The sequence below is a fragment of the Antennarius striatus genome, chromosome 21, assembly GCF_040054535.1.
Source record: "Antennarius striatus isolate MH-2024 chromosome 21, ASM4005453v1, whole genome shotgun sequence".
Taxonomy (NCBI): domain Eukaryota; kingdom Metazoa; phylum Chordata; class Actinopteri; order Lophiiformes; family Antennariidae; genus Antennarius; species Antennarius striatus.
Window position 1 is genome coordinate 16,000,785 of NC_090796.1, and position 24,675 is coordinate 16,025,459.

Consider the following 24,675-nt stretch of genomic DNA (forward strand, 5'->3'; position numbering starts at 1 on the left):
CTATTCGTGTCACGTTGCTCTGCCGCGCTGGGGTGTGGCAGGAGGCGGGGCCGAGCAGGTGGGCGGAGCCTCGTCTCCACACCTGTACCTGATGATAACGACTAGCCTGGGGCGTCTTCAGCCGACGTCTCCTTCGGTTCTTTGCCCGGTTGTTTTGTCCTCGTGTCTCTAGTTCATTGGATTTCTTGGGTTTTCTTGTGTTTCCTCGATTTTTTTTGACTTTTCCTGATTAAATTTCCCAGTTTGGGATCAATAAAGTGCATTTTATCTTCTGTTATCTTAAACCACGGATGAAGACGTCCTGCATGGGGGTGTTGATCCTGCTCCTCGTGACACAGGTACTTTAACCCCTTCTGTGACCCAATGGCGTAAATTACATTCAATTCTTTGCAGCATTTTTCATTTCATCCTTCTTACTTTTCTCTCCTTCTTTTTCGGGCTGCAACCAATTTTACTTCAATGGATCTTAAAAGGCCGGACCTGGCTATTCCTTGGAGCCTCTGCCCCCCCATCCCCACCCCCCACCCCAACCGACGAAGCGTCGACCGTCTTTGATCAATTGACTCCTTCGCCGATGTCGAACCTCCTCTTTCAGCCTCTCTGTAAGTCGAACCAGATCGGGACAGAACCTCTACGCCCCCCGCCCCCCCCGACACACACACACACACACACACACACACACACACACACACACACACACACACATACACACACCTCCATCACCCCGTTATTTTATGAGTCAGTGCAAAACTGTCGACATGCAAAACCTCCAATGGAAAAGGTCGCGGCCACACCCCTGTGAAGGTGTGCTGAAATCTACCCCCCCCCCCAGACCCGGGTGGGGCTCGCTGTGAGTAACAAAATCCAATAAAAACGTTTTCAACTCACCATCACCATCCTGCAGGAGTTATGCCGTGGGGGGGCGCCGTGAAATGACGCCCCCCTCGACGCCACGTGGACGTGAGGCGGAGGCACCGGGGGTCTGGGCTGCAGGGGGCCGGGCGAGACGGACAGGGTGAGGGACACGGGGACGGGGTGGCTGAGGCGAACCGGGGGGCACTGGGGCAGCCTGCGCAGGCTGTGGGAGGGGTAGGGGGCCGGCGGGAGCACAGGCTCCGCCCCTCGGCGAGGAGGCTGCAGAAGGATGAAAGAAAAGAGGAGACCCCCCCCCCAAATCAGAACCACTCTCTTCTTCTGCTGTCGAGGGTGTGTAAATCAAACGCTCCCAGCTGCTCCTGTTCAGGTGAACGTCCAAAGATGGGCGCAGATGAACCCCTCCCCCCGCTATTGATTAACTCATTGTCTGCCAGTGGCATCTATAGATTGTCTCATCAGTGAAAATCAGGCTTCTAATCATGGAATTTATCGTCATGACGACTGAACAGAGGATGGAGAAGCAGGACGACGGAGATGTTGCAGCAACTTGTGACGCGACGAAGCTTGAGTAAGTCATCGTGGAGCATCTCGCCATTGGAAAACGCCGATAAAACGTCGGAAAAAATTCTGAGAAATCTTCTGCAGCCGATGAGTTAAAGGAGCAGTTCACGCAAAATGAAGAACGAAGCTGAACGACGCGTTAAAACGTCACGCTTTCAAATCGATTCTGGATGTTGGAGCTCCTGCAGAGGACGGATGTTGGTTTTCTGTTGAGTTCCCATCGGTTGTTCTGCTGAAGAACTTCCCTCCAGCTCCCAGCAGACACACACACACACACACACACACACACACACACACACACCAGCTCTCACGCGGCGGTTTAACGCGGCTCCTGGAAGCTGGAGGATGACCTCACCTGCTCCGCGCTGACATCAAACGGCCTCACATCCTTTCTCTTCTTACCGCGGCGCCGTAATGGAAACCACATGCCGCTAACTGAAAACACCAATCTCCCGGTAACGCACAACAGCTTGCCTCGCTCGCACGCCGTCGCCACCACCGCCGCCGCCGCCACCGTGAATGTCAATCCTGACAAGGCTCCTCTTTTTTTTTTAGGATCGATGGCGTCGTGAAAGCGTGTCGGAGCGGGTAAAGGCGGCGCCGTGATGTCGGTTCGCATCTCGGAGGAACAAACGGTCTCTCTTTTTTTGTCAAAAGCAGCTGTTCATGTGGGGAACCGTGTCACCGACGCGCCGCCTGGAAAAACCTCCGCCGCCGCCACAGCAGCATCTTTTAATTGGATTTTCACAAAGCGCCATATGTGCGACGCCGGCGTGTCGGTCCTGATGACAGGAAGCCGTGTCGAGCACGACGCGGCCGCGTCTCCACGCACACACATGCAAAACTAGTGACCTTGAAGATGGTGGCGCCCGGCGGCAGGGGCGGGGCCGGGCGAGACGGGGAGGCGCCGACCGACGGAGGCTGGCTGGGATTGGCTGGTCTGCTGATGGCGGCGCTCACAGATCTGGAATTCAGAGGATAAATATTAGAGGATATCGATGAATGATTGATTGATAAATGATGGATCCGGAGACGATCAGCACCTCAGCTTCTCCATCGGGTTCTTCTTGCTGGTGAACAGAAGCCCCGCCAGAGATTTCCTCTTGATGCAGATGATCAGGCCGGCCCCCAGGACGGTGAGGAGGGCCACCAGGATGCCCACCGTCAGGTTCCGGCTGTCTGCTCGGGAAACACACAACCGTAATCCCCTGAATCCCTCCATCTAGACAGATTACATCGACCTTACGCTCCAGACGTACCCGCTAATCTGATGGGGCCGCTTTCCACGCTCCCTCCGAAACCCGATTTGTCGCAGAACGGCGGCGCCCAGTGGGCCTCGCAGTGGCAGTTCTTGTTGTTGTTGCACACCTGCAGGACGTGAAGAGAAGGATGAACGATCCGCAAAAGGACGCGGACATCAAGAGTTTTTAATTCTACATGAATCCTGCACCGTCATCGAATGCTTTGTGAGCTACGTGGAGGTCGTCGGAGGCTAGCGCCGCTCCACATGGGATCCGCTATAAAAAACCAGAGCAGACTTTTTTCTCCACCGCACATTGAAATCGGCCGTTCTGCCGTCTTCCTGTCCTGCGGAGTGAGGGGAACAGTAAAGTCTGAGAGGATTCCCCCCAGCGGGGTAATACTTAGCAGGTGAGGACTTATTTCCACAGAAACATCTTGATTTTAATTGTTGCACCCAAGGGTGTCCTGTCTCCGAGAAGAAACGCTCCCACGGGTATAAAGAGAGTCCTCAACCGGGAACAGGCAAACAAATATGAGTAAAAAAAGCCAAAAAAAACCGGCTTCCTCTGGGGTCCTTCTGTCGAATCGAAGCCAAATATTTGATCTCAGACAGGAACACCCACACATATCCGATGGGTGGCATTTAATGAAAATCCCATCTCCATGCTCCCCGGATCAAAGTGTCACCGCGCCGAGAGTTTGTCCGTTTGAGGCGAGGAGTCGCGCCTGACAAGAAGACGAACGGCAACTCAGGCGGCTCGCAATGATGGCTTTATGTGTAATTACACAATAATTAAATATGAGGGAATTAAACGACTGTGAACATAGGGGCATTTCGGTCCAATTTTTACAGCCAAACTATAAAAGGTTGATTAATCCTTCACAGCTGAGCACCCCGCCGGGCCCCCGCTCCACCCTGCTGCAAAAGTTACGTGACAATCGGTTGAGTAATTTTTGCACAATTAGGGGAAAGTATGGAAAAACGGCAAAAACAACCTTTGCTCCACCTCTTTTCCTGTTTTATTCACTATCCCAAAAAAAAAAAAAAAATCGTAATAAAGAAAAAAGGGTTTTTGTGCAATCCTGCTGAAATATGAACAATAAATAAACCAAGAGGAAAACACCAGCGATCGTCGCTAGCCATGCTAACTGATCCAGGTGGGATTTGGTTGGAGTTGGACCCCCCCCGCGGACCCAGAATCGGGCTTTGAGCTGCCGGACTCACCCCTCGACCGCTGCACCGGGCCGAACACTCGTGCACGCCGAAGACGCTGACGTTCTGGCACTGACGGTTCAGACACATCTGAGGCAGACAAAGACATTAAAGATTGAGAGCGCGAGCTCAGAGAGCACGCTGCTAACATTCCACAACCTTTCATCTGAGGATCCAAACCGATCCCTTCTACTCCTTTTACTTCTCCATGGATGAAGCGCTTCAGTTATAAAACAGCAAAGCATGAAATATAATTATGTTAACAAAGGGATTCCTACGAATTTAAGCTGCTTTTTAAAATGACACGATGTGGACTGTGGATTCCCTGAAGACTCAAACACATGGAGATGAACTTGGCAGAGCAGGACAAGCGAGTGTGATGCCAGAACCTCTTGACAGATGAGTGCTGGGGCTGGATCCTCTTTATGGGCGGAGGCTCACGGAGAAGTAAATTACACTAAATGGACTGGCTGTATCATTTAAGTCACAAATGGCTGAATTGATGACTGCCGAAAGATGCCAAATAGACTGAGAAATGATAAGTCAAGTAAGTGCCTGAGGTTGCGTGAGTCCGAATCAGAAGGACACACCCTGAAGAACGTCTTAGTCACGGCCCGTCCTTCCGTCTCCACCCGGGTTCGGATAAGTACGACTTAATGGTGTCATGCAATTATAGAGAGTAAATCATACCCTATAATGGAATTAGCTTGTGCTAATTCTTACTACTTTGTACACTCTAAGGTTCAAACCACAACAAAGACGTATCATTTGTAAAAACTTCAGTTAAATGCATTTATTTGGGTTAAATTTAGTTCTCACCATTCCGTCCCCACATTTAGTCCCGGTCAGAACCAGGCCCGGGTCGGGCATGTCATCACCCAAGTAGACATGGGTACCACGGCACAGTATCCTCCCCCCTTCCTGCAAAGGGATGTTTGTTTCTATGGAAACAGCGTTGGTGCCAATTACTGGGCGGTTAGCTCCTCCTTGACACTGGATTTTGCCGCATTTAGCATCTCTGTGAACGGAACCAAAATCGGGTAGAAAAACAAAACACGAATTGAATAGCATGTCACCATTTTCCCAAATGGGTGTAGATGCAATTATTTTTTTCTCTTCCTTTTGGTGTCCAATTAGGAATATTGTAGGACAAGCAGATTCTGTTTGTCTTTTTTTTTAGACCGCAATATGTGAGATTTAGGGGATTTGCTGAATATCTTCAAGAGAAAGTTGCCTTTAAAAGCTGCAACAAACTATTATTTCCGCTGAAAATTTTAAAATTAACAACATATAATGTCAGAAAATTACCGTGAAAATCCATCTACAGTTGTTGAAATCATCAAATGGCTTATTTTATCCAAAACACCCACAAACATGCTATTTAAAAACAACAACATTTACCATAAATACTGTCTTGTCGATGCAACAATTTGGTATATTTACTGTGCTTTTCTACATGCAGTGTGTCCCGTTGGCCACTAGGGGTCTCACCACCAACCTATCCGTACACCGTTCAAGTTCCTGTGGAAGCGTCAGGTCTTACCTTGCTTCACATTTGGCAAAGGAACCTTTGGAGTCCTTGCCACAGTTGCCATAGGGGTCTCCTGCTGAGTTTACCCTTTGAAAGCAGATTCCTGGCGCTGGCTTTGCCCCTACGAAACAAAACGAGTCAAAAAAACTGGTGACCGGAGAAAGACCGGTTGAGTTGTCCAGCATCAGCGCCTCCTGGCTTACCCTGACCCCACAGCGTGATGCACTGCTGCTCGTGGGTTTGGCAGATGCCGTTATAGCAGTAGCCGTCCACGTTGTGGCAGGCGTGGCCATCGTGCAGGTAGACGTTGGAGGGGCAATGGGGGCTGGTACCGGTGCAGAACTCGGGGAGATCGCACGAGTTGCTGGATTCACGGCACGGAGTGCCTGCCGGCTTCAGCTGCGCTCAAACAACAACGCAAACAACAGCCAGTAAGAGCCAGATAAACAAGCCAAAAGGTAATGTCTGACGTTTAACGGCTGGTTAATCAGAGTTTCTACCTGACAGTCTTGGCAGCATTGACCGTGGGCACACACGGCGTCCCCCTTCAGGGTGCAGGTTGTGGCATTACAACAAGGATTCATACATTCCTTCAGAGGAAAAGGGAAAAGAGGGCAAGAACAGAAACCAAACATCAATGACAGCAAAAATAAAGTAAAATTACCAGGAGAGAGTCTGTCTCCTCAGAGCAACTTCTCTAACTTTGCTGTCAGAGGGATTGCCGCCCTATCGCACCTGAGTTCATCAACTATAACCCCGGCTGTGGAAAGGAAACAGCAGTTTCCATTTCTCTAAATAAACAACATTTCCACCTGGCAGGACTAACAAACTCATTGCGACCCCTGGAACCTTGAGCCTGACGGCCAAAGAAATAGAAAAAGAAAAAGGGCACACTGCAAAAACAGACGAATTGGCCGGTATTAAACACAAAGAGTGAAAGATGGAAAACATGGAGCGTGGGCAGTTCGGTGCAGCATCAGCAGGAGTGTTTGCACCCGACTGGTGAAGCCAGAGTTAAGCTGGAAGGCAGAGCCCTTGATTTAGAAGTCTGTCTGTGTTCCAACCCTCATATGAGCTCTGATAGCGGATAAAAGAGACTTTGGATAGAAGCTGTGAAAATGAGAATCCTACGTAGGGTGGCCGGAGTCGGCTTCAAGAATAAGGTGAGGAGCGTTCAGAGGGAGTCCGGAGCACAAGTGCTGCTCCTTTATGCCCAAAGGAACTGGTTGAGGTGGGTTTGGCTGATCTGATTAGCCTCCTGGGTGCCTCCATTTGGGGGTTTACTGAGCAAGTCCAACTGAGTAGAAACCCCAGGGTAGACCTCGAACTCGCTGGAGGGATTACATGTTTAATCCAATCTGGGAATGAGGAAAAGGAAAACGTTCCTCAGGAGAGGGGTATCTGGAATACCCTGCTTGGCTTCCTGCCACGAGGACCTGACCCTTGACAAGCAAATGAAGACCAACTAAAATAATAAACTACAAGTCGGACAAGCCAAAGACTTGGTGAGACTTTTTAAAAACCGCCTTGCAGCCTCGAATGTGAGAGGATGTGAAACGATTACTTATTTTTGGGAAATAAACAGGATTTAAGTCCGTGAACTGTCTGATTGGTCGCCCAGAGAGATTCTGTATCTGCTGGGTTCAGTCACATTGGCGGCTAACGTCACATTAGCATTTACAACAAGCCTGTCCCAGTAGACTGCTTCTGGACCAGGTCGACCTGACCAGTGAGGGTCAGTTCTCATTACGCCATGGTGTGAGTGGTGATTGGGGGGGGGGCAGATGGATGGAGTTGGCAGGGGACAGAGCCTACATGATGGGCCTTTCAGAATTCTTTCAGCTCTGAGGACCATTAAGGGCATTTCCCACTGTCCCCGGAGTAAAGGAGTAGCCTGTGATTGTGGGGAGCAGGTCCCAGGCTTTTTAATGAGTTTTTAATGGTGGTGTCTGAGGACCGATCTGGGCTGGCGGGACGCCACTCAACCCTGGGGGAGAACTTTATTATCACTGCTGGCTCGGGCCTGCCGGGGTTTGCGGCAGCTCTTTGTTTTGAAGGACAAGGCCACTTCTCGTCCTGACCCCAACTGAAAGCCCGAAAGGTTCGCCCGGAAAAACTCTCCGAGCGTAAAGGTGAGAAGAAATCACAAAAGACAACAAAAACATCGTTCCTCGCGGTCTGTTTAATAATTCAGAATCACCTCCCGAATCTTTACGGGTGTCACCTTCATATTCTACAACCTTTCCCACCGCCTACGCCGGTTGTCGGCTGCATTCGATTAACTGTTTTACCATCCTTCAGACAGAGCAGTTAGCAAAAGTGTGCCACCATTATGTATGTGCATAGCAATGCAGAGTCATTTAAATAATTCAACAGTTGACAGGGTGAAGCTGTCAGCGATGTTTCCTCTCACTGAATTGTATCACAGTCAGAAAATCCTCCTCTCAAACACCTCTTTGGTGCACGGAATGAATAAATTTACACTCATATCTCTAAGCTCACAAACCGACGACCGGGTTTGTATTACGAGACGTCGGCGCCGTCAGCTTCAAACCGTGGTGAAGTATTTGTTTTCATATTGGAGGGGAAATGTCGGATTGCGTCGCGTTGCCTTCAGGGAACACCCCCCCCCCCCCACACACACACACACACACACCCCAACCAGGAGCGCGTCTGCTTATTTAGTTTTTCAAATGCGGAGAGTTCAATCCAAACTGATTAAGGGGGGAAAGCTTGTCGGAAAAAAAAAAAAAAAAAATCCCGGTTATGAAACTAGCAGCGGGAGGTGTCGCCGCCGCCTCACCTCCGGTTCTCCACAGTCGCACTCCTCTCCTTCCTCCACGTAGCCGTTGCCGCATTTCTGTCCGCCGTAGAGCACCTTGACCTCGGGCATGTTGAACAGACACATCCCCACGCCTTTCTCGAAGCTGGCGGCCAGGTCCTTCTTGCTGCAGCTGCTGAACACCGTGGGGAAAGGATACCTGGGGGGGTGGGGGGGTAGAGGAGAGCGTCATGAAGGGTCCTCCATCGGGGTGATGGAATCAGCTCTAATTGCTGCTAATCAGAAAATCAATTAACCACTAGAGCTCAACGACCTCTCCGGAGCTCCTCCAGCATTTGTGCAGCACATGGTGACTTCTTTCCTCCGCTGGGGGAGAGGAGGATCTGATAAGACCTGCTTTACGAGACAGGCCATCGTAAAAACTCCAACCAAAAAGTGCTTCCTTCACAAGATTTGTAACACCCATAAATCTGAGGGTAATGGGTGTGTGTGTGTTTGTGTGTGTGTGTGTGGGGGGGGGGGTTGGTGTGTTTTTAATATTGTTTTTGGCGCTGGACGGAGAGGGTGGTCTGGTCCGTGGGGGGAACACACAGCCCAAAGCGCCGTCTGCCAAGAGCTTTGTTACAGACCTCGTGTGGCTTTATTGAGCTTTTCTGTGATAATATAGTGTCTTGGATGATGGAGTGTGTGTGTGTGTGTGTGTGTGTGTGTGTGTGTGTGTTCTCTGTGTGGTTCCCGATAAGAAAAAGCACCACATGAGGTTTTAAATACCTCCATCCCGCACCATTAAATTAATTCCCACAAGGTCAGGATGGGTGAATCTGGATTTAACCCCAACTTCAGATTAGACGCTCCACACACACACACACACACACACACACACACACACACACACACACACACACACGCAACACGTTATGACGAATCGACATCCATGTGTCACGCATTAAGGTTTCGATTTAGTCGGTTCCTCTTTTACTTTGGCGGGATCTTTGCCGTGTCATGCTTTGCACTTCCTGTCATGTTTTTCCCGCCTTTTGAGATAGCGTTGATTAGCTTCACCTGGGATTAGCGTGTTTTAGCGACACATTCATACCTCGCTTTTATAAATCTCAAAAACCATTTATAGTCTGGCTACATCACCAAGACATAAATACACCTTAATGGAAAGGTTAACATTCGCTGCCATGGTAACCACCCCCACCAGCATCCCAAACAGACAATACGAAACCATGTTGGTCATTTTCCATGTAAAAAATCCGCCCTTCAAATGTAATAATTTAGAAAAAAGTTCTTGAATTAAGTGCGGCTTTTTCTTTTTTTTTAGAAATCCTTTGAGTGAATCATTAAACCCATGAAAGGTCTGCCTTGGTCGTCCACGGCAACGCCGCCCGTCAGATGATGCTACAGGAGTTTGAGCACAGTTGTCAGTTTGTTCGCAGCTACCACTTCCTCTCAGATCCGAGACTCTAACTATGTCATTACGCTCCGTGGATGTTTCGACGTGACCTCGTTCTCAGCTTGCGTCTGATTTCCCTCATGTGGCGACGGCGTCTTACATCAGCCCCCGCTGCTGACCCCTCCCCTCGTCAAACGTTTTTTTTTAAAAAACCAAGCGTGGAACGTCGTGCGGCGGCGGATCCTTGACACTCCGGATTAAAGCAAAACGTCGGAGTTGATTTTAATGACATGAAATGGGGCAATAAGGAGAGCTGTAACAGCCATCATTATTGCCCCCCCCCCCACTCCCTGAACATCTCTGGGGATCTCTCATTGGCGATCAGCTGTTCATCAACAGGCGGGGGCCACTTCCTCAACAGCCGCTGTTGTTGATTTCCTCCTTGCCCCCGGCCAAAATTGCCCACTCCAGTTGCAACCCTCTATTTTGCTGTGTGAGTAATGTTTAATCCATGAAGCTCAACCCCCCCATTCCATCCCCCACCCCATCTGAGATACATGAGTGACTCAGGATCCAGCTGCTCTTTATGAGAAGCAATACAGAAATAATTGGTGCACCATGGGAAGGAGGGGGGGGGGGGTAATGGATGTGAAAAGGCAGAGTGGCGCAGTGGATGGCATTTAGCAGCTAAAACCCCCCCCGGGGCGGGGCAGCACATCTGGGGGGCTCACGTCAAACTAGAGGGACACTTAACAACCCATCCCAGGGGATTCTGGGCCACCACCTCAAAAAAGCAAAGACCTGGGGGGGGTGGGGGGCGGGTTGAACCACAGAGTTCTCTCTAGGAAGACTCCACGATGCTGCAATGTTTTCCATCCCGTCTCCAGCTCTTCTCTGTTCTGCGTCGCCGCTAATCCCTAACCTATAATCAGTGTTTGACAGTGGGGGGGCTCCTAAGCTTCAGAGCACCTCACTTGACGACTGATAGAGTGCACAAAGCGGAGACCGCGACTAAGCCGCGGCGACGGCGGAACGAAGTCTTTACATCCGTGGGAGGTCTGGTGATAGGGATCGTTTCTGTATCTACTGCAGGCCTCTGTGATCGGTCCCACACTGCGATGCAAGCTGGAGGCGTTCGTGCAACCCAGAACGCCACCTCCCCCGCCCCCGCCCTCCCCGCCATTCTGATACGGAGTCAACAGCGACAGGTCACCCACACATTTGGAGAAGAGTCGGAACGATAATTAAGCGCATAATCCCTTTATTATTATTATGTGGTGAATATTAGTTTGTTGGTTGAAAACAGAATCGTGCAAAAACAACTTGAGATTTGAGATGGTAGGTGTTGCACTGAGCCCACTTCCTGTTCAGTATTGATCCACCCTTTAGCTTTTCAATTTAATTTGATTAAAAAGTACAACTTTATCCAAGGTATTACTTTATCTCAATTATATTTCCTGCATTGATTGACGACACTCCATTAGAAGAGTGTTTAAGTGATGAGGTGTTGGGCAGGAATACTGCCAAAAAAAATCAAAAAAAAAAATCAATCTAAAATCAAAACTGATGTCAGAAAAGGATGCATTTCTGACAGATCCATGGGTTGTCAACTGAATTATATTTATACATTTCCGTCCAGTTATTGCATTGTGTTGTTGTTGGATTAGCAGACTCTCGCTCCTTTACAGGAAAATTCATTTGACAAATCCTGCACAGCCAGTTTATGTCACACCGAATCAGATCTGCAGGATTTTTCTGGGATGCATCTGCAAAAAAAAAAAAAAAAAAAAATTCCCACAATCCTTCAGATGATTTTTACAATGTGCACACATAGAGATTACGGTATCATTTCCATTTTTGTTATTACGGTTTTATTAGACTTTGATCTTCCGGCATGAAGTTTAATAAAAGATCATTCCAGCCTGACTTACACAAATGTGGCAAATATTTCACATGTGCTCAAGTAATTCAAAACCCGCCGTCGCTTCCCTTTACGTTTCATATTGAATATCCGGCCGCCTTTGTGGGCGTTGGGGCCCGAGCTCTCTGAGATGATATCAGGTGATACGATCGGCTGTGGCCTTTGGAGCCTGGCAGTCTGGCCTGCCTTGTAGATACCAAAGAGCATTATCACATTGATTTCCCTATGGAGCCAATTAAACAGGGATCACTAGAGGCTTCCTGTTCTTCAGCAGGTCACATTTCCATGGGCATGCTTTGGACTCTGATTCACTTTCAGCGATCCCTTACCCAGGACGTGACCTGTAGGTGAATGAACCCCCCCACCCCGACTGTCTGGGAAGACATGGAAGCATTTATCAGCAATTAAACCAACTTGTCTCTATAATAAATAAATATCTAAATCCTGATGGTTAAACGCTGCCGTATCTTCAGGGAGGAAGCTCCACATGACCAGATGTATAAATAATGATGTCGTCTGCATACGTAGAGAAACCGACTCCAGAACGCGCTATAAGGCGCACCTAAAAGCGTTTAATTATGTCAAAAAACCGACAGTGCGCTTTATAATCCAATATATGGATCAATATTGATTAATTAGCAGCTTCATCTGGTGGATGAAGGTGGTGGAGGAGAAAAAGGAAGAGGCACCATCTCGCCCCAGGTGTGAGAAGAAACTCAAGGATGCGTGCATCTGCTCATACATGTGTGTGTTTCAAGTCGTCGTATCTCAGAGGATGAGAGGCACCAGCCTGTTCTCATTTAGAGCTGCTGGATGGATGGATGGACGGATGGACGGATGGACGGATGGGGAGGGAAGCTACAACAATTGGCCATGACCGATGCGAGCAGGAAGGGGGCGGCGCTCTGTGCAGATGTGCAGCTGGCACTGGGACAGCTTGTAGTTTTACTGCATCCCATCAGTAACACACACACACACACACACACACACACACACACACACACACACACACACACACACACACACACACACACACACACACACACTCCATCCAGTTTAATAATGATGAAATGGTTCTCATTAACTCCTCCACATGACTCCTGGAGCACCGACCAGGCCAGGAGAGCCCGGATGGTTATCTGTCGGTACTTATCAGCGACGACATTCCTACACGCCATCTGATCAAGGAGAAAAGATCAATCAAAAAACTGCAGAACGCACCCGAGTGTGGGGGCGACTCGCTAACGGTAATTACTTGTAATTACTGAAAACAAAGAGGGGGCTGGTCGTCAGCTGTGCTTTTACACTAACTCAACCCGTCCCTGGCGTTGCGAAGGGGAAGCGTTCTATACGATCTGGTTGCATGCCTAAGAAATAAAAAACAGAAATAACTGCAGCATCTGGCTGCCGAGCGGCGTTCAGGTGACTGCAGCAGAAACCCATGTGTGTGGCCACATGGTATTTTACAGCATGTAACTGCTGAACGGCTTGAGCTGCACCCCACGGGAGGCAGCAGTATCGCCCCCGGGGCAGAATATATACAGCGCTGACCTGGAACTAACTGAGGAAGTCGAATGAAGAGTTCCTAAACATCCCTCACGCCGCTTTCAAACTCTGCAAAAAGCAGCAGGAAGCAGGAAACCCAACACTCATGCATTATTTTATCTGTTTGGTGCAAAAGCAGTACGTCTTCACATCCAGAAAAATCCCATCCCAGCTATGACCTCAGACTTCTTCTTTACGGGAGAAGCGATAAGAGTTCGGTACATAAGACAGTTTTCAAAGGTGGTTAACTATTTATTTGAAGCCGCACAGGGAGATTTTCCAGCATTAAACTTGCATGTGTGTCAAAGAATAGAATGGTGGTAACTGGCTGTGAAGAAGACCAGAGCGATGAAAAAAGATGAAGGGTCTCCATTTTTGTCGCTAACGTTAGCACGATTAGCTTGACCGTGGATGGCCTCAATCAAGGTCAAGTATAAAAATAAATTGTGTTTTTTCAGGAGACTGTAATCAAGAGTTTCACTGATTTTCACGGGACGGGTCCAAAGCAAACCAGTTTGGGTTACTTTTGTTCTGCTGTCCATCTCCTGAACACTATCGCCATGGAAACAAGGTTGAAGTCTTTAATGTGCATCATTTCAGTCGTGCACAAAAGCTCGAAGCATGTGGTAATACATGCTTATTACCCTGTAATTGTGTTGGGTCATGGCGCCTGCACCCCCCCCCACACACACACCCCCATCAAATCACACATGGCTGTTCCTATTCCTATTCAGAATCAATCATATCGCCTTAAGCTGGAATCTACCATAAAGTTTCCATGACGATATATGTTTATTTCTCAACGTGAAAATAAATTAGAAATGAAAAACATATGGAATAATATTTACATATGATCACAATCTGGACTTTTTTTTTGGGGGGGGGGGGTCTTTCTGTATTTAATAAGTGAGTAAAATGCTAAATTAATGATGTTTTGACATGAAAATGATGCATTTTTGGACATTTTGGAAGTCGTTTTGCAAAAGCGGAACTAAAAGCGGGGTGCACTGGAGCGGGGGGAACGAAGCGCCCCGAGGCTGAAAACAGGCTGACAAGGTGAAACAAAACATGGTTCGGTTTCCTCTGAGATCTACTGACTGTTCTCCGTCATGATAAGACTCTGACTCACCCGGTGGAGGGAGTCATGATGCAGCCGCCGCGATCCACCGTCACCCTGCAGCCGCACCCCCTCTCCGGGGTGTCGTGGTTCATCCCGAAGTTGTGACCCAGCTCGTGGGCCAGGGTCACGGCCGCGCCGAGGGGGTTGTCGGAGTGGTCCTGCGAAAATATTCACGTATAAAACGCATTTTTGGCTTCTCATCTCAGCAGTATTAAAATTTAAACTCCCCCCCCCTCCATTTTTTTTTTTTTTCTGTGTTCAGATTTCATCAATAGTGGATTTTCCAGGCTGGACAGAACCATAATTAAACCGGTTTGGGTTCACCGTTCTTGTTGCAGCAAACAATAGCTAATTAAAAGCAGACATTTGTGATTGCACACTCAGAGGGAAATAACAAATGATAAAAAATTAATACTAGCCAAACTGTTGTCCCCCCCCCCCCCACAGGAGAAGCATTACTCAAAACAAGTGAGTGTAATTGCATATTGCCAGGATTAAACAAAGAGCGCCGTTGGATCGGGGCTTATCGGAGCGTTTCCTCGTGCCAGACGCTGACAGGAATGAAACGGCGAGCTTGCTGGGGGTGTCACCTTCAGAGCCAGATGTGTCGCAAATAAATAAAGAACTCCCCCTCAGAAGAAACGCCAGCAGACAGGCTTGAAGGATGATTCAAACACACACACACACACCCCCCCCGAGGGGTAAAATAACACAAGTATGTACTGGTGCAAGGGATGAAATTAGAGTGGCGTGGGGGGAATGATGGGCTGATTTACTGCAAAGTGCAAAAAACACGAAATCACGAGGAGACAAACAACGGGGAGATGAGATGTTCTGGATGCAGAGGGGTGGGGTGGGGGGTGGGGGGGGGCTCTGGAGTTTTTCTGTCCCCGTGCATTATTCAGCAATGCAGTGCCAAGAAAAGCTCAGGCTGATGAACTGCTCTGCTGGAGGTGGGGGAGGTGGGGTGGGGGGGGGACTGAAGGTAATGGTCATCACCTGTCAGCACTTACTGCCATCACGCAAAAAAAAAAGGATAGCTGGAGACAAAAAGGGCTTCAAACGCGTTCACGGGGGGTAACCGGTCGCCCCGAAATTAGCGCCCTGTTTCCAACCTGGGAAATTGATATTCCAGATGGCGGGAAAAGATTTAACTGACTAGAAAAATGGTGTTGACACCCACAGGGGAGCCGGCTAATGAGTTCAAAGGTACGCGGTGAAAAAAACGTCAAATGAAAAAGGGGAGACAAGCGGGGTGTCGGGGGTCGTGATTCGCCCAAAAAAAAAAAAAAAAGGAGAAGCAGATCATTTATGACTCCGACCTGATGAATGTGTGTTTGCGGAGCTCGATCATAATGACTAAGTCGCTGCTTTACCATCTGGGAGGACAGGAGTGAAGAACCATCTGGGGGGGGGGTGAGCTGTAAAGCGATCCAGACCACAAGACAAACGGCCAATCTGAGACACGACTCGCAGACATGGTTAATGATGACGTAACGCATGGCCAACCTCAAGTTCCCTTTTCAGGCGGCGGCGGTGGCACGTAGCCCCCCCCCCCTTAAATTCAATCATCCTGCTGCACCTCAAGATTTTTTTTTTAAATTTAACTTTAAAAAAATTATTTAAAAAATTGAAAATATAATTTAAAATATACATTTTTAAAAATTTATTATTATTATTAATTTTATTTTTTTTTCCTCCTGTGAAATCGAATCGACACCGACGGCGCCACGCTTACAGGAAGTCATCTAAAAGTGATGTGTGAGCCCCCGACGTTCATATCAGCTCCTGGAACCCTGACGCGACACTGAGGGGAGACGTATGACAGTATCAAGTCGTAGCAGGAGTGATGCCAGGGAGAAGAGTTGGGAGGGATGAAGCCGTGCATCCTTACAGGAAGTGGTACCTACCATGACGATCCCCCCCGACTGCTCGGCCGTGCACATGCTCATGATGGGCGCCATGCCGATGGTGGTGCCCTGGAAATAGACGCCACTGGAGGACAGAAAACAGAAACCACGACAACCGACGTCGTCACAACCGATGCTGCTGACTCCCTGTTAGCGTGCGCGGCGGCTAGCGCGCACCTGATCAGCTGGGCGTTGTCGTGAGGCCTCTGGGGGAGGAGCTTGACCTTCCTCCAGTCCAGGAACTCGTGCAGGGTGGTGAACGGGTCCTGGGTGATGGGGCACTTGTCGGCGTCGCTCCACACCTCCAGCCCCACCAGGGCCACACGGATGTTCAGGGCTCTGTAGAACTGAAGGTGAACAGGAGGAAGAGGAGGAGGGTGTCAGCGGTCCCCTTCATCTTCCATTAGAACGCTAATGCTGCAAAAGCGTCCGTCATAACAAGGTGATCTAAACAAATCCATAAGCATTCATCAAAGTGCAACTTTTCCATAAATCATCTTTCTTTCTGCTTCATTAAACCCTCAACCTGTCCCACGTTTTATTACAGGCGGCCTCTTCTGCAGATTTATCAGTGGAGTTAGGGAATTGATCATCCATTCATAATCCAATCAGCTGGCGCTCGCAGGTCGGTTAATTCTCCAAAGGCTTAACGTGACCTCTAATAAATCAAATTTTCTACACTACATTCCCGCCGTTGATTCCATTGTTACCTTGTCCACGTAGTTGGCGATCTCGGCCAGCCGCTGCTTGACCTTCTCCACGTCCTTGCCTTGTTTCTGGAACTGAAACACGGGGCAGAAAAGGTGTGAAATGAAACGAGGAGAGGAGAGATAATCCATCCATCCTTCTGGAATGTTTTTTAGTGACACTATTCAAAACTCCCGAAAACCGTCTTCCTGGGGGGTCCTGGCGCCGTCAAGATACCGGCGTTATCATCAAAGCGCTCCGCGGCGGAGGAGCGATAACCTCCTCGTCTCCGACTTTGACCTCTACGCTCGTCTTAAAGGAGCAGCTCGCCAAATAAAATGTTCAGTCTTCAAGAAAGTTGAAGTTCTCCTTCAATTAGAAGAAAAACTTTTTATTTTTTAATGGCTTATTATAAACTTAATAATAATATTTTTCACCGCCGCCTCACCTCCGTGTTTACCTGCTGCCTGGACGTCCAATCGCGTAAAACTGACTCAGTTTCCTTGAATGCGATCTCGCATCCGGAGCCGCTTAGAGCGGCGCATATTAATACTACAGTGAAGATTACAGCTTTAAAAGGGTGTGAATAACGTCTTTTCAAATCAATTTGGGATCCCGTGGGGGCTGCGGGAGGCCGGATTTGAATGCCGTATCGACCGAGCGAAGTCTCAAAAAGCGATTTTCTGCAACGACGTTTGGATGCAAAGCTCCAGAAACGTTCGGAGGATTAAAGAATCTTCATCCGGATTCTCCATCGGCGTGGAATAGGAATAGATGGCGTCTGATGGAGCGGCGATAAGCGGTCAATCCAGGAAGTGGACGCCCTAAGTTTGTAACCTCGGCTCACCTCTCTGTTGTCGGCCACGATGATGAGCTCCACATACTTGGTGGTCGTCTCGGCGTGACGTTTGTGCTGCAAGAGACGGGAAAAAGGGAACAGGAATGAAAGAGAGGTAAAGGAAGGAGAGAGAGAGAGAATGAGCCTGAAAATTCTATTTTTTTGAGTGTTTATCTCCCAGAAATGTCAGATTTTTCGAATCAAAAACGGCCGTTTTTGAGAACAAACTGGAAGAACGTCCATGTGGCAAAGAGACTTGTAAAACTATAAGATGTCAAATAAAAGCACAGCAATACAAAGAACACAAATAGCATCTTTGTTGGTGAGGTCTGCGAGGCTGCACAGATATTGCATTCATGCGGCGTCGTAAAAACCAGCTCCCGAGTAGGAAAATCCACCCCAAACGCCACCTCAGGGAAAACGAAGCTACGATTCTCGCCAACTTTCGTGTCACAGAACGTTAAAAAAGCCGACGGATGAAAAATAATGTTTGTTTGATGGTCAGAAAGTTTTTTAATAATTCACATGGAGACGGTGCGTTGGTGCGCTGACGGGTAATTTGTAATGTGGAGTTAGGTTGTGGCGGTTCAGTCGGTGTAGTCACCTTAGTTATAAAAGCTATTTATTAGCTTCATATTAAAAGTAGTTTCAGTGGTGCTTTCAGGGAAAATAAAACCGAACATGTCGTTTAAACTCTCCAAGCAGCAAAAACGTAAGATAAATTCTGTTTAGTGTCCACGCAGCACCTAAACGCTCCACAAAAGCCACGTCACATTTCACAAAAATCATTCGTTTTTGTGTAAATCTTGCTCACCAACCAACCAAACGACCAACCAACCAACCAACCAGTAAACCAACCAGTAAACCAACCAGTCCAAAAATGTGGTTGTAAAGAGATAAAACGTGTGGATGAGACGTTTCCATGGCGATCTATATGCTGCTCTCATGAGCTGGTGTCTATCTCAACTTCACATACATACAAAAACACACCAGCTCGGTGTTATCCGTCACACACACACACTCTCACACACACTCTCTCACACACACACACACACACACACACACACACACTCCTATACCATCCTGCTGGCTAAGTGTTCTGCCTTCAAACTATGGCCGGCTTTCAACCTGAGCCTCTTTATCCTGACTGGCCGAGCAGCCTGGATCCTCTCTGCTCTTATCTGCCTCCATAGATAAGCCAGGATGGGGCAAGTGTGCTCTAAATACACCCAATGGTTGATAACCAAGTGAGCACGGCGCTCAATCCACTCTGTCGGGGAAAAAAAGCATCCGATCATTTGAGTCTTCAGTTTGGAACAAAACAAAAAAAAGAACTAAAACATTATTTTACACATTTCTTCATTTCTGTTGAAAACACCGACAGAAAAATGGTTAAATTCCCCGCATTTCGATTTAGTCGATTTAGGAATGAAATACACACACAATTATAAAGCATTCATCTTCACTCGATTCGCGTTTTAATAGCAGAAATTTTTACACGACGATTCATCAGCATCTCACTGTCGCCGCCGAGGAAGGCGTGGCCTAAGAGATTTCGCAGGAAGTGGTGTTGTTGATGCGCGGCTCCATCATATCTCTGCAACCTCCTCCACATCGGATTCTCATTATGCAGCGCTGCTCCGCCGGCGTGCATCTTTATCTTTAAGGCCCTACAGCGGGGCGCATCGCAGGCTTATCAAAGCGGCGGCGACGGCGGCCTATGCGACACACCGAAAGTGAGTCCCCCCCCCCCTCGCCGGAGGAATCCATCTTTAATTTCCCCCTTTTGTTGCATCTTGTCTTCGCCACTAACGGCACCATTCTGTGTTTTAAGGGTTTTAATCACCCGTGGGACTGCCATGTTAAACCACCACCCTTATAAACCACATCTGTCTTCATTTTACTGCAGATGTTTTTCCCGTTCCAACTCTTAACATCTCTCGCTGCGCTTAGGAGATGCGGCGTTTCCAAAACAAAACGAAAGGCGACATTGTGATCAAATCACCAAAAAAATATTCAAGCGTTGGGGGGAAAAAAAATGAAAATAATTTTCGCACTGGTATAAATCATCGATACGCAGCCGTGATTTTCTGATTGTCTGATTTTCTGATTTGATCCCCTTCTGCTCGTCTCCGTCGGTGTGAAACTTCTCCTTCGTGTTGCATTCAGGAACCTTTTTGGTTTGATTCCTTTAATTACCAAAAGGAATCAAACGTTACAATAAAACATTAGGAAAAAAAAAACAAACCCCAGATTCTTGCATGAATAAATAAGAACTAATGCAAAAAAAAAGTGGGGGAGGGGCCAGGATATTTCAGCCAGCGCCGCCATATGTTTGGCCCGCTTCCTGAAACGTAGCCTTACAATGATGAAACAACACAAAAAACAGATTGGAGGAAAATCGAAATCTGCTGCGAACAATTGTGACTTGCGTTCTCCTCGTCATCCTGAGCGTTTCAACATCTGTTTCATCTTCATCCACCGTTTTCCTTTATCTGCTCGTCTTCCGCGCCGTCTTTCCGTTTGATTTACCGCCGTCCCATCCGGCGTTCGGAGGAGCAAACGTGGCCACTTAATGGCGAATGCGCTTCCTAGAGGTGTTTATCAAACCACTCCCGCCCCCACCTCGCTCGCCATATGCTCGCTAATGGACAGGCCGCTGGATCCGATGGAAGAGATGAGTGAATAATTCAACAAGTAGCAGCCTGTAAAATAAATAGCAGGCCACTTAACACCATCTACATCGCAAATGGGCCTTCCGAAGAGGGTTAAGGTGAGCAATCTTTCATAGACCGTGCGGAGCCTCCAATGCAAAGCCGCGATAAAAAGATATTTTTCACTTTGACAAGATGACTAAAGGTGACTAAAACACCAGCGCCAGCAACTGGGAGGCGAATACACAGGGTGTTCAGAATGGTCTCGATTAGTTTCGGACGCATGGAAGCTTAAAAAATAACGGTCCGACGTTTTCCAGCAAAGCTAAAGTCGAGTAATTCCCGGAAAGAAGTCTCCACTTAGTCTGGCATTTTAATGGTTAAAGCCGTGACCTCACACGGTCCTCCGGGTTGGAATAATACTCATAATGACACATTTACTGGAACCCACTTCAATCCCAATTTTCTGGTGCTTACAAACTTTGCAATTTCACCTGCATCCACTTGTCATCACTTGGATCCCAAGCCCCCCGCCAAGATTCTCGGCTTCGCCATCGCTTTAATATCGAGATATTCAGAAAAATAAAGTGACTCTTTTCTCGCACGGGTCGCCGTGTCTAGCCCCGCCCCCTTCCTTCTCCGTCATCTTGACCTCGTGAGGAAAGCGTGAAATATTTCACCCAAGACGGCTGGAGATGAAGTCGCAGATCCTTACCCTCGAGCTGAAAGCCCTGAACGGACCACCGTCTGCATACTCCGTGGGGCGGGACCCGATGACATCATGGCCGCAGGCGCCGGGGGGTAACGTGAGGTTCCGAGCGGCGTAGATCCAGTGCGTGTCATCGGCGCCATCCGCAGACGGTTCCAGAACATAAGACCTGCCTCCCAGAGAGATGAACCCCCTGCAGAGAGAGGATGGCGCCCGTGAGATCCGCCGCTATGCAGACGATGCAGTGCTACTCGTGTAAATACAAAGATCTGTGTAATTCCAATGATGACATTAGAATTGATCACACTCATCGTCGTAAATATCACATTCCTCTTCCTTAACTTTTCTCACGTTTCGACCGTAACCTGGGCGATTTGAAGACGACATCCTGACGCAGGGAGTTTGGACGAACCACGAGGTTCCTACGAGCTTTGCACGATAGTCACAATCACACAAAGTCGAAACAAAACGCCCAAGAAAACCTAGCGAACCGCCAACTCCAGCCAAGCTGCGTTTCTCTAGGTGATGCAGCAACCCCGGTCCAAAGATTGCGTTGTGGTGCATGTCCGTGTAGAAAAACCTCAAACAAATGAATGCATAATTAAATAAATATGCAGATTTACGATCCTGAAACTCTCTCCGCACGCAGCGAAGATGTTTTGGCTCGGCATCCCTGATGGGTCTGAAATGATATAACTGCTCTCGTTACTCCTTTTTGACTTAAACGCTTCACTTTTCCAAACTCCTCCAATATATCAAACTCGGTGAACGTGAGCAGGGTGTCGTCTCCTCTCTTGGATACAGTCAAACTCCCCAAAGCAGATGGATTGGACCGGACTGGGCCTTGGCCTCGGCTACAACTTCATCTTTTTGGTCAGCCTGAAGATTTACATCTTTATTTGTAATCTGCTAAGTGTGAGCTTGACGGCTGTGAGTTTGGATTTAGCGTCCCGCTGGGACCGCTCTGAGTGGATTTAGCATGTTTTCCTGGTGACTGCGTGGGTTACCGAGGGGATGTCGAGGTTTACGGTCACAGTCGTGAACCCCTCGATCGACCTTTCTGAACGAACATCAGTCATCATGCACTCGGTTTCTACGACGAGGGAAGGATTTACGGCAGTGCAGCATTCCTCTGACGGTAGAGGAGCTATTAGCATCTAGCATCAATGAGGGAATAAAGCTTGTTGTAAATCTATGTAGGAACTTTTTATTTGTCTGCATGTATTCTCATAGTTTAACACCACAAAAAAGGGGTCAACTTACATGAGATCAATGCAGGTTTTAGTCTTGAAGCGAAACATTTTTAAAGTACAGTGGTACCTCTACGTATGAATGTCTCTACTCACGACTTTTTCTACTTACGAAACGCTTCAAAATATTGCCTCTAGTTACGAAAGAAATTTAGAGTTACGAAAGGTAAAAATACAGTATGGGCTGATACTCGCAGCTCCCACAGGTTCCTGAACGCAACATTATTATAGCTGCTCTGCCATTGGCTATTACCTAGCATCCTGGCATCCCATTGGCTAAGAGGGACCTCTGTGTGTAGCTAGATAGGTGTCTATGCAGCGTCCTCATCATTCGACCCTCGACCCATGAGGTGTCCTGATAGTTTTACGTAAATATATTAACTTTTAGAGTATTCACTATGGACCCCAAGAACGTGACGGAGAAAAGAGGAAAAGAAAGGTAAATGACCATCATTGTTATTCTTTACTCTATTCTTTTTTACATTATACACAATTCTCTTTTATTATGTAATAATCTAATCGTAACATGTATTTGATGCATTTTTATGCTTTATAAAAAATTTACGTCTGAATTTTGGGGGGATTGGAACGGATTAGGGTATTTGCATGGAAAACGCGCCTCTACTTACGAAATTTTCTACTTCCGAAATTTCTTCCAGAAGCAATTGATTTCATAAGTAGAGGCACCACTGTATGTTATTGCGTGCGAGAATTTAGGATCTTGAACGGTGCTGTCTATTTATTATTTCTTTCTACATTTTAAAACAAGTTCCCATCTGTTTTCAACCAAGCATCATTTTTCAGATGCTCTTAAGAGCCTAGAAACTTCTTCTGACACCCCCCGTAAGAGTCGGGGCGAGTCGCCAGGGACTGTATTTTTAATTTTTGAGTGAACTGCTCCTTTAAAGATGCCGTGCACAAGTAGAGACTCTTACCTCACACCTGCACAGGTACTGAGGCTCACGTCCGAGTTGGTGTATCCCTCCACCTCGCCGTGGTAGTAGCAGTTCCTCTGGGGGGGTTCAAACAGGAGGAAAACATCTCTTTTAACTCAATAACACCAATCCCAGCTGATAAATGCGAAACATCAGCACATTAACTCAGGGGGGGCGGGGGTGTCGTTGTTCACAGGGTTAACGGAAGCCGTTCTCACTCATCACGGGGGGCCGGTAATGGGAAATCTGCGCGGAGTTTCACGTTTCCCAGCGCGAAGCCGCCGCCCAACGCTGTTTTCCCAGGTACCTGCCCCCCCCCACCCCCGGACCACCTGTCACGCCTCTGCGGCGAGAAGGGAAAGGGAATGCAGCCTGTGTTTATTGAACTAGGCCTGGCAGCCAGAGGGCGGGGGGGAGGAAACGTCTGGTTTGGATTGAAAACAGCCCTTCTGCTACAGTTAGACGACCTCACACCAGGTGAGGTCCGACCACCCCGCCCCCCGCACCCCACCAGCCTCTATATATAGAGCGTAGGCAGTAAATGTGAATGCACAGCCTCCTTCAAGGTCGCTAACCTCCAACGCCCGCTGACCAGCATGAAAACTGTTCTTATCCTACATGTAATAATAAAGTCCAATCCAGTTTGTATCAACTTTATTAGCAGCGTCCTCGGAACGTCACACCAACGTTTTGTTCTGGATTCTTTCTGTGTGACCCGGAACCGATTGACCCACTGACCCGAAGCGGTCCACGACCCGGGGTTTGGGGACCACTGGTCCAAGCTACAGACTCCAAAATGGACAAATGCTAGCCGAACTGCAAGTTTTTGTTTATTCCACTCTTTATTTTATTTTGAAAGCCCATTTCCTTTTTACTCTCTGTCTCCGCCCCTCCCACACCTGTCCTATCAGACTCCCCTCACAGGTGGATTTCATTTGTGTTCATCTCATTATTTGCGTCGTTTCTCCCATTCCCAGCCTTTCTTTGTGATTTTATTTATTTCCTCTTCATATCTTTTGCTGGTTTTTGCGCCGATGCTCCGGTTCCACCTTTTCCCGCCTAAACCTCCTCCTACCTGTGTTTTCCCGACACGACGAACCTTTAAAATCTACAAAACCGTAATCTAAAGACAAACACAAACCCCACCGATGCTCCAGTTTCCTCCAAAAATGCATGTAGCGATGTAAACGTTTAATATTTCACCGTTGACAGCGATGAAGAATGGATTTGGCGAACCATCCTGAAACCTTTATCTAATTCAAACGGCGTTCCAGGAGTGGACTCCAAAAGCCTGGAAAAGCTTTGGCCTTCTTTTTTTTGTGGTCACTTTCCATATCGGAGCCTGGAGGTCCATTGGAAGAGACATATCCATTATGGTGCGGCAAAGAAAAGGACAGCCCATTACATGAAATATGAAATTTTAGTGTTGCGGGGCGGGACTAGGCTGGATTTAGTGCGCTGACTTAATGCTAGCGCCTCATGTTTCTTTGATGAGATCATGA

General features: G+C 47.9%; 1 protein-coding gene across 4 annotated transcripts in view; it reads right to left on the reverse strand.

Annotated features, from left to right (window-relative positions):
• Window positions 1-24,675, reverse strand: part of LOC137588347 (disintegrin and metalloproteinase domain-containing protein 12-like) — a 62,707-nt gene that overhangs the window by 2,763 nt on the left and 35,269 nt on the right. For 3 of the 4 annotated variants that reach the window (XR_011034044.1, XM_068305381.1, XM_068305383.1), the window contains 17 exons: window positions 23,174-23,250; window positions 20,995-21,181; window positions 17,635-17,700; window positions 16,811-16,882; window positions 16,278-16,447; window positions 16,101-16,185; window positions 14,200-14,348; window positions 8,227-8,404; window positions 5,924-6,013; window positions 5,627-5,822; window positions 5,436-5,544; window positions 4,712-4,910; window positions 3,905-3,982; window positions 2,697-2,805; window positions 2,481-2,616; window positions 2,290-2,401; window positions 889-1,134 (listed from right to left, as the gene is read on the reverse strand). Coding sequence is in view for 3 of the 4 variants with exons in the window: in XM_068305381.1 (XP_068161482.1) it covers window positions 889-1,134; window positions 2,290-2,401; window positions 2,481-2,616; window positions 2,697-2,805; window positions 3,905-3,982; window positions 4,712-4,910; window positions 5,436-5,544; window positions 5,627-5,822; window positions 5,924-6,013; window positions 8,227-8,404; window positions 14,200-14,348; window positions 16,101-16,185; window positions 16,278-16,447; window positions 16,811-16,882; window positions 17,635-17,700; window positions 20,995-21,181; window positions 23,174-23,250 (2,259 nt within the window). In the remaining variant the exon portion in view is untranslated. The remainder of the gene's footprint in view (window positions 1-888; window positions 1,135-2,289; window positions 2,402-2,480; window positions 2,617-2,696; window positions 2,806-3,904; window positions 3,983-4,711; window positions 4,911-5,435; window positions 5,545-5,626; window positions 5,823-5,923; window positions 6,014-8,226; window positions 8,405-14,199; window positions 14,349-16,100; window positions 16,186-16,277; window positions 16,448-16,810; window positions 16,883-17,634; window positions 17,701-20,994; window positions 21,182-23,173; window positions 23,251-24,675) is intronic. The other variant, XM_068305382.1, reaches the window with a different exon arrangement.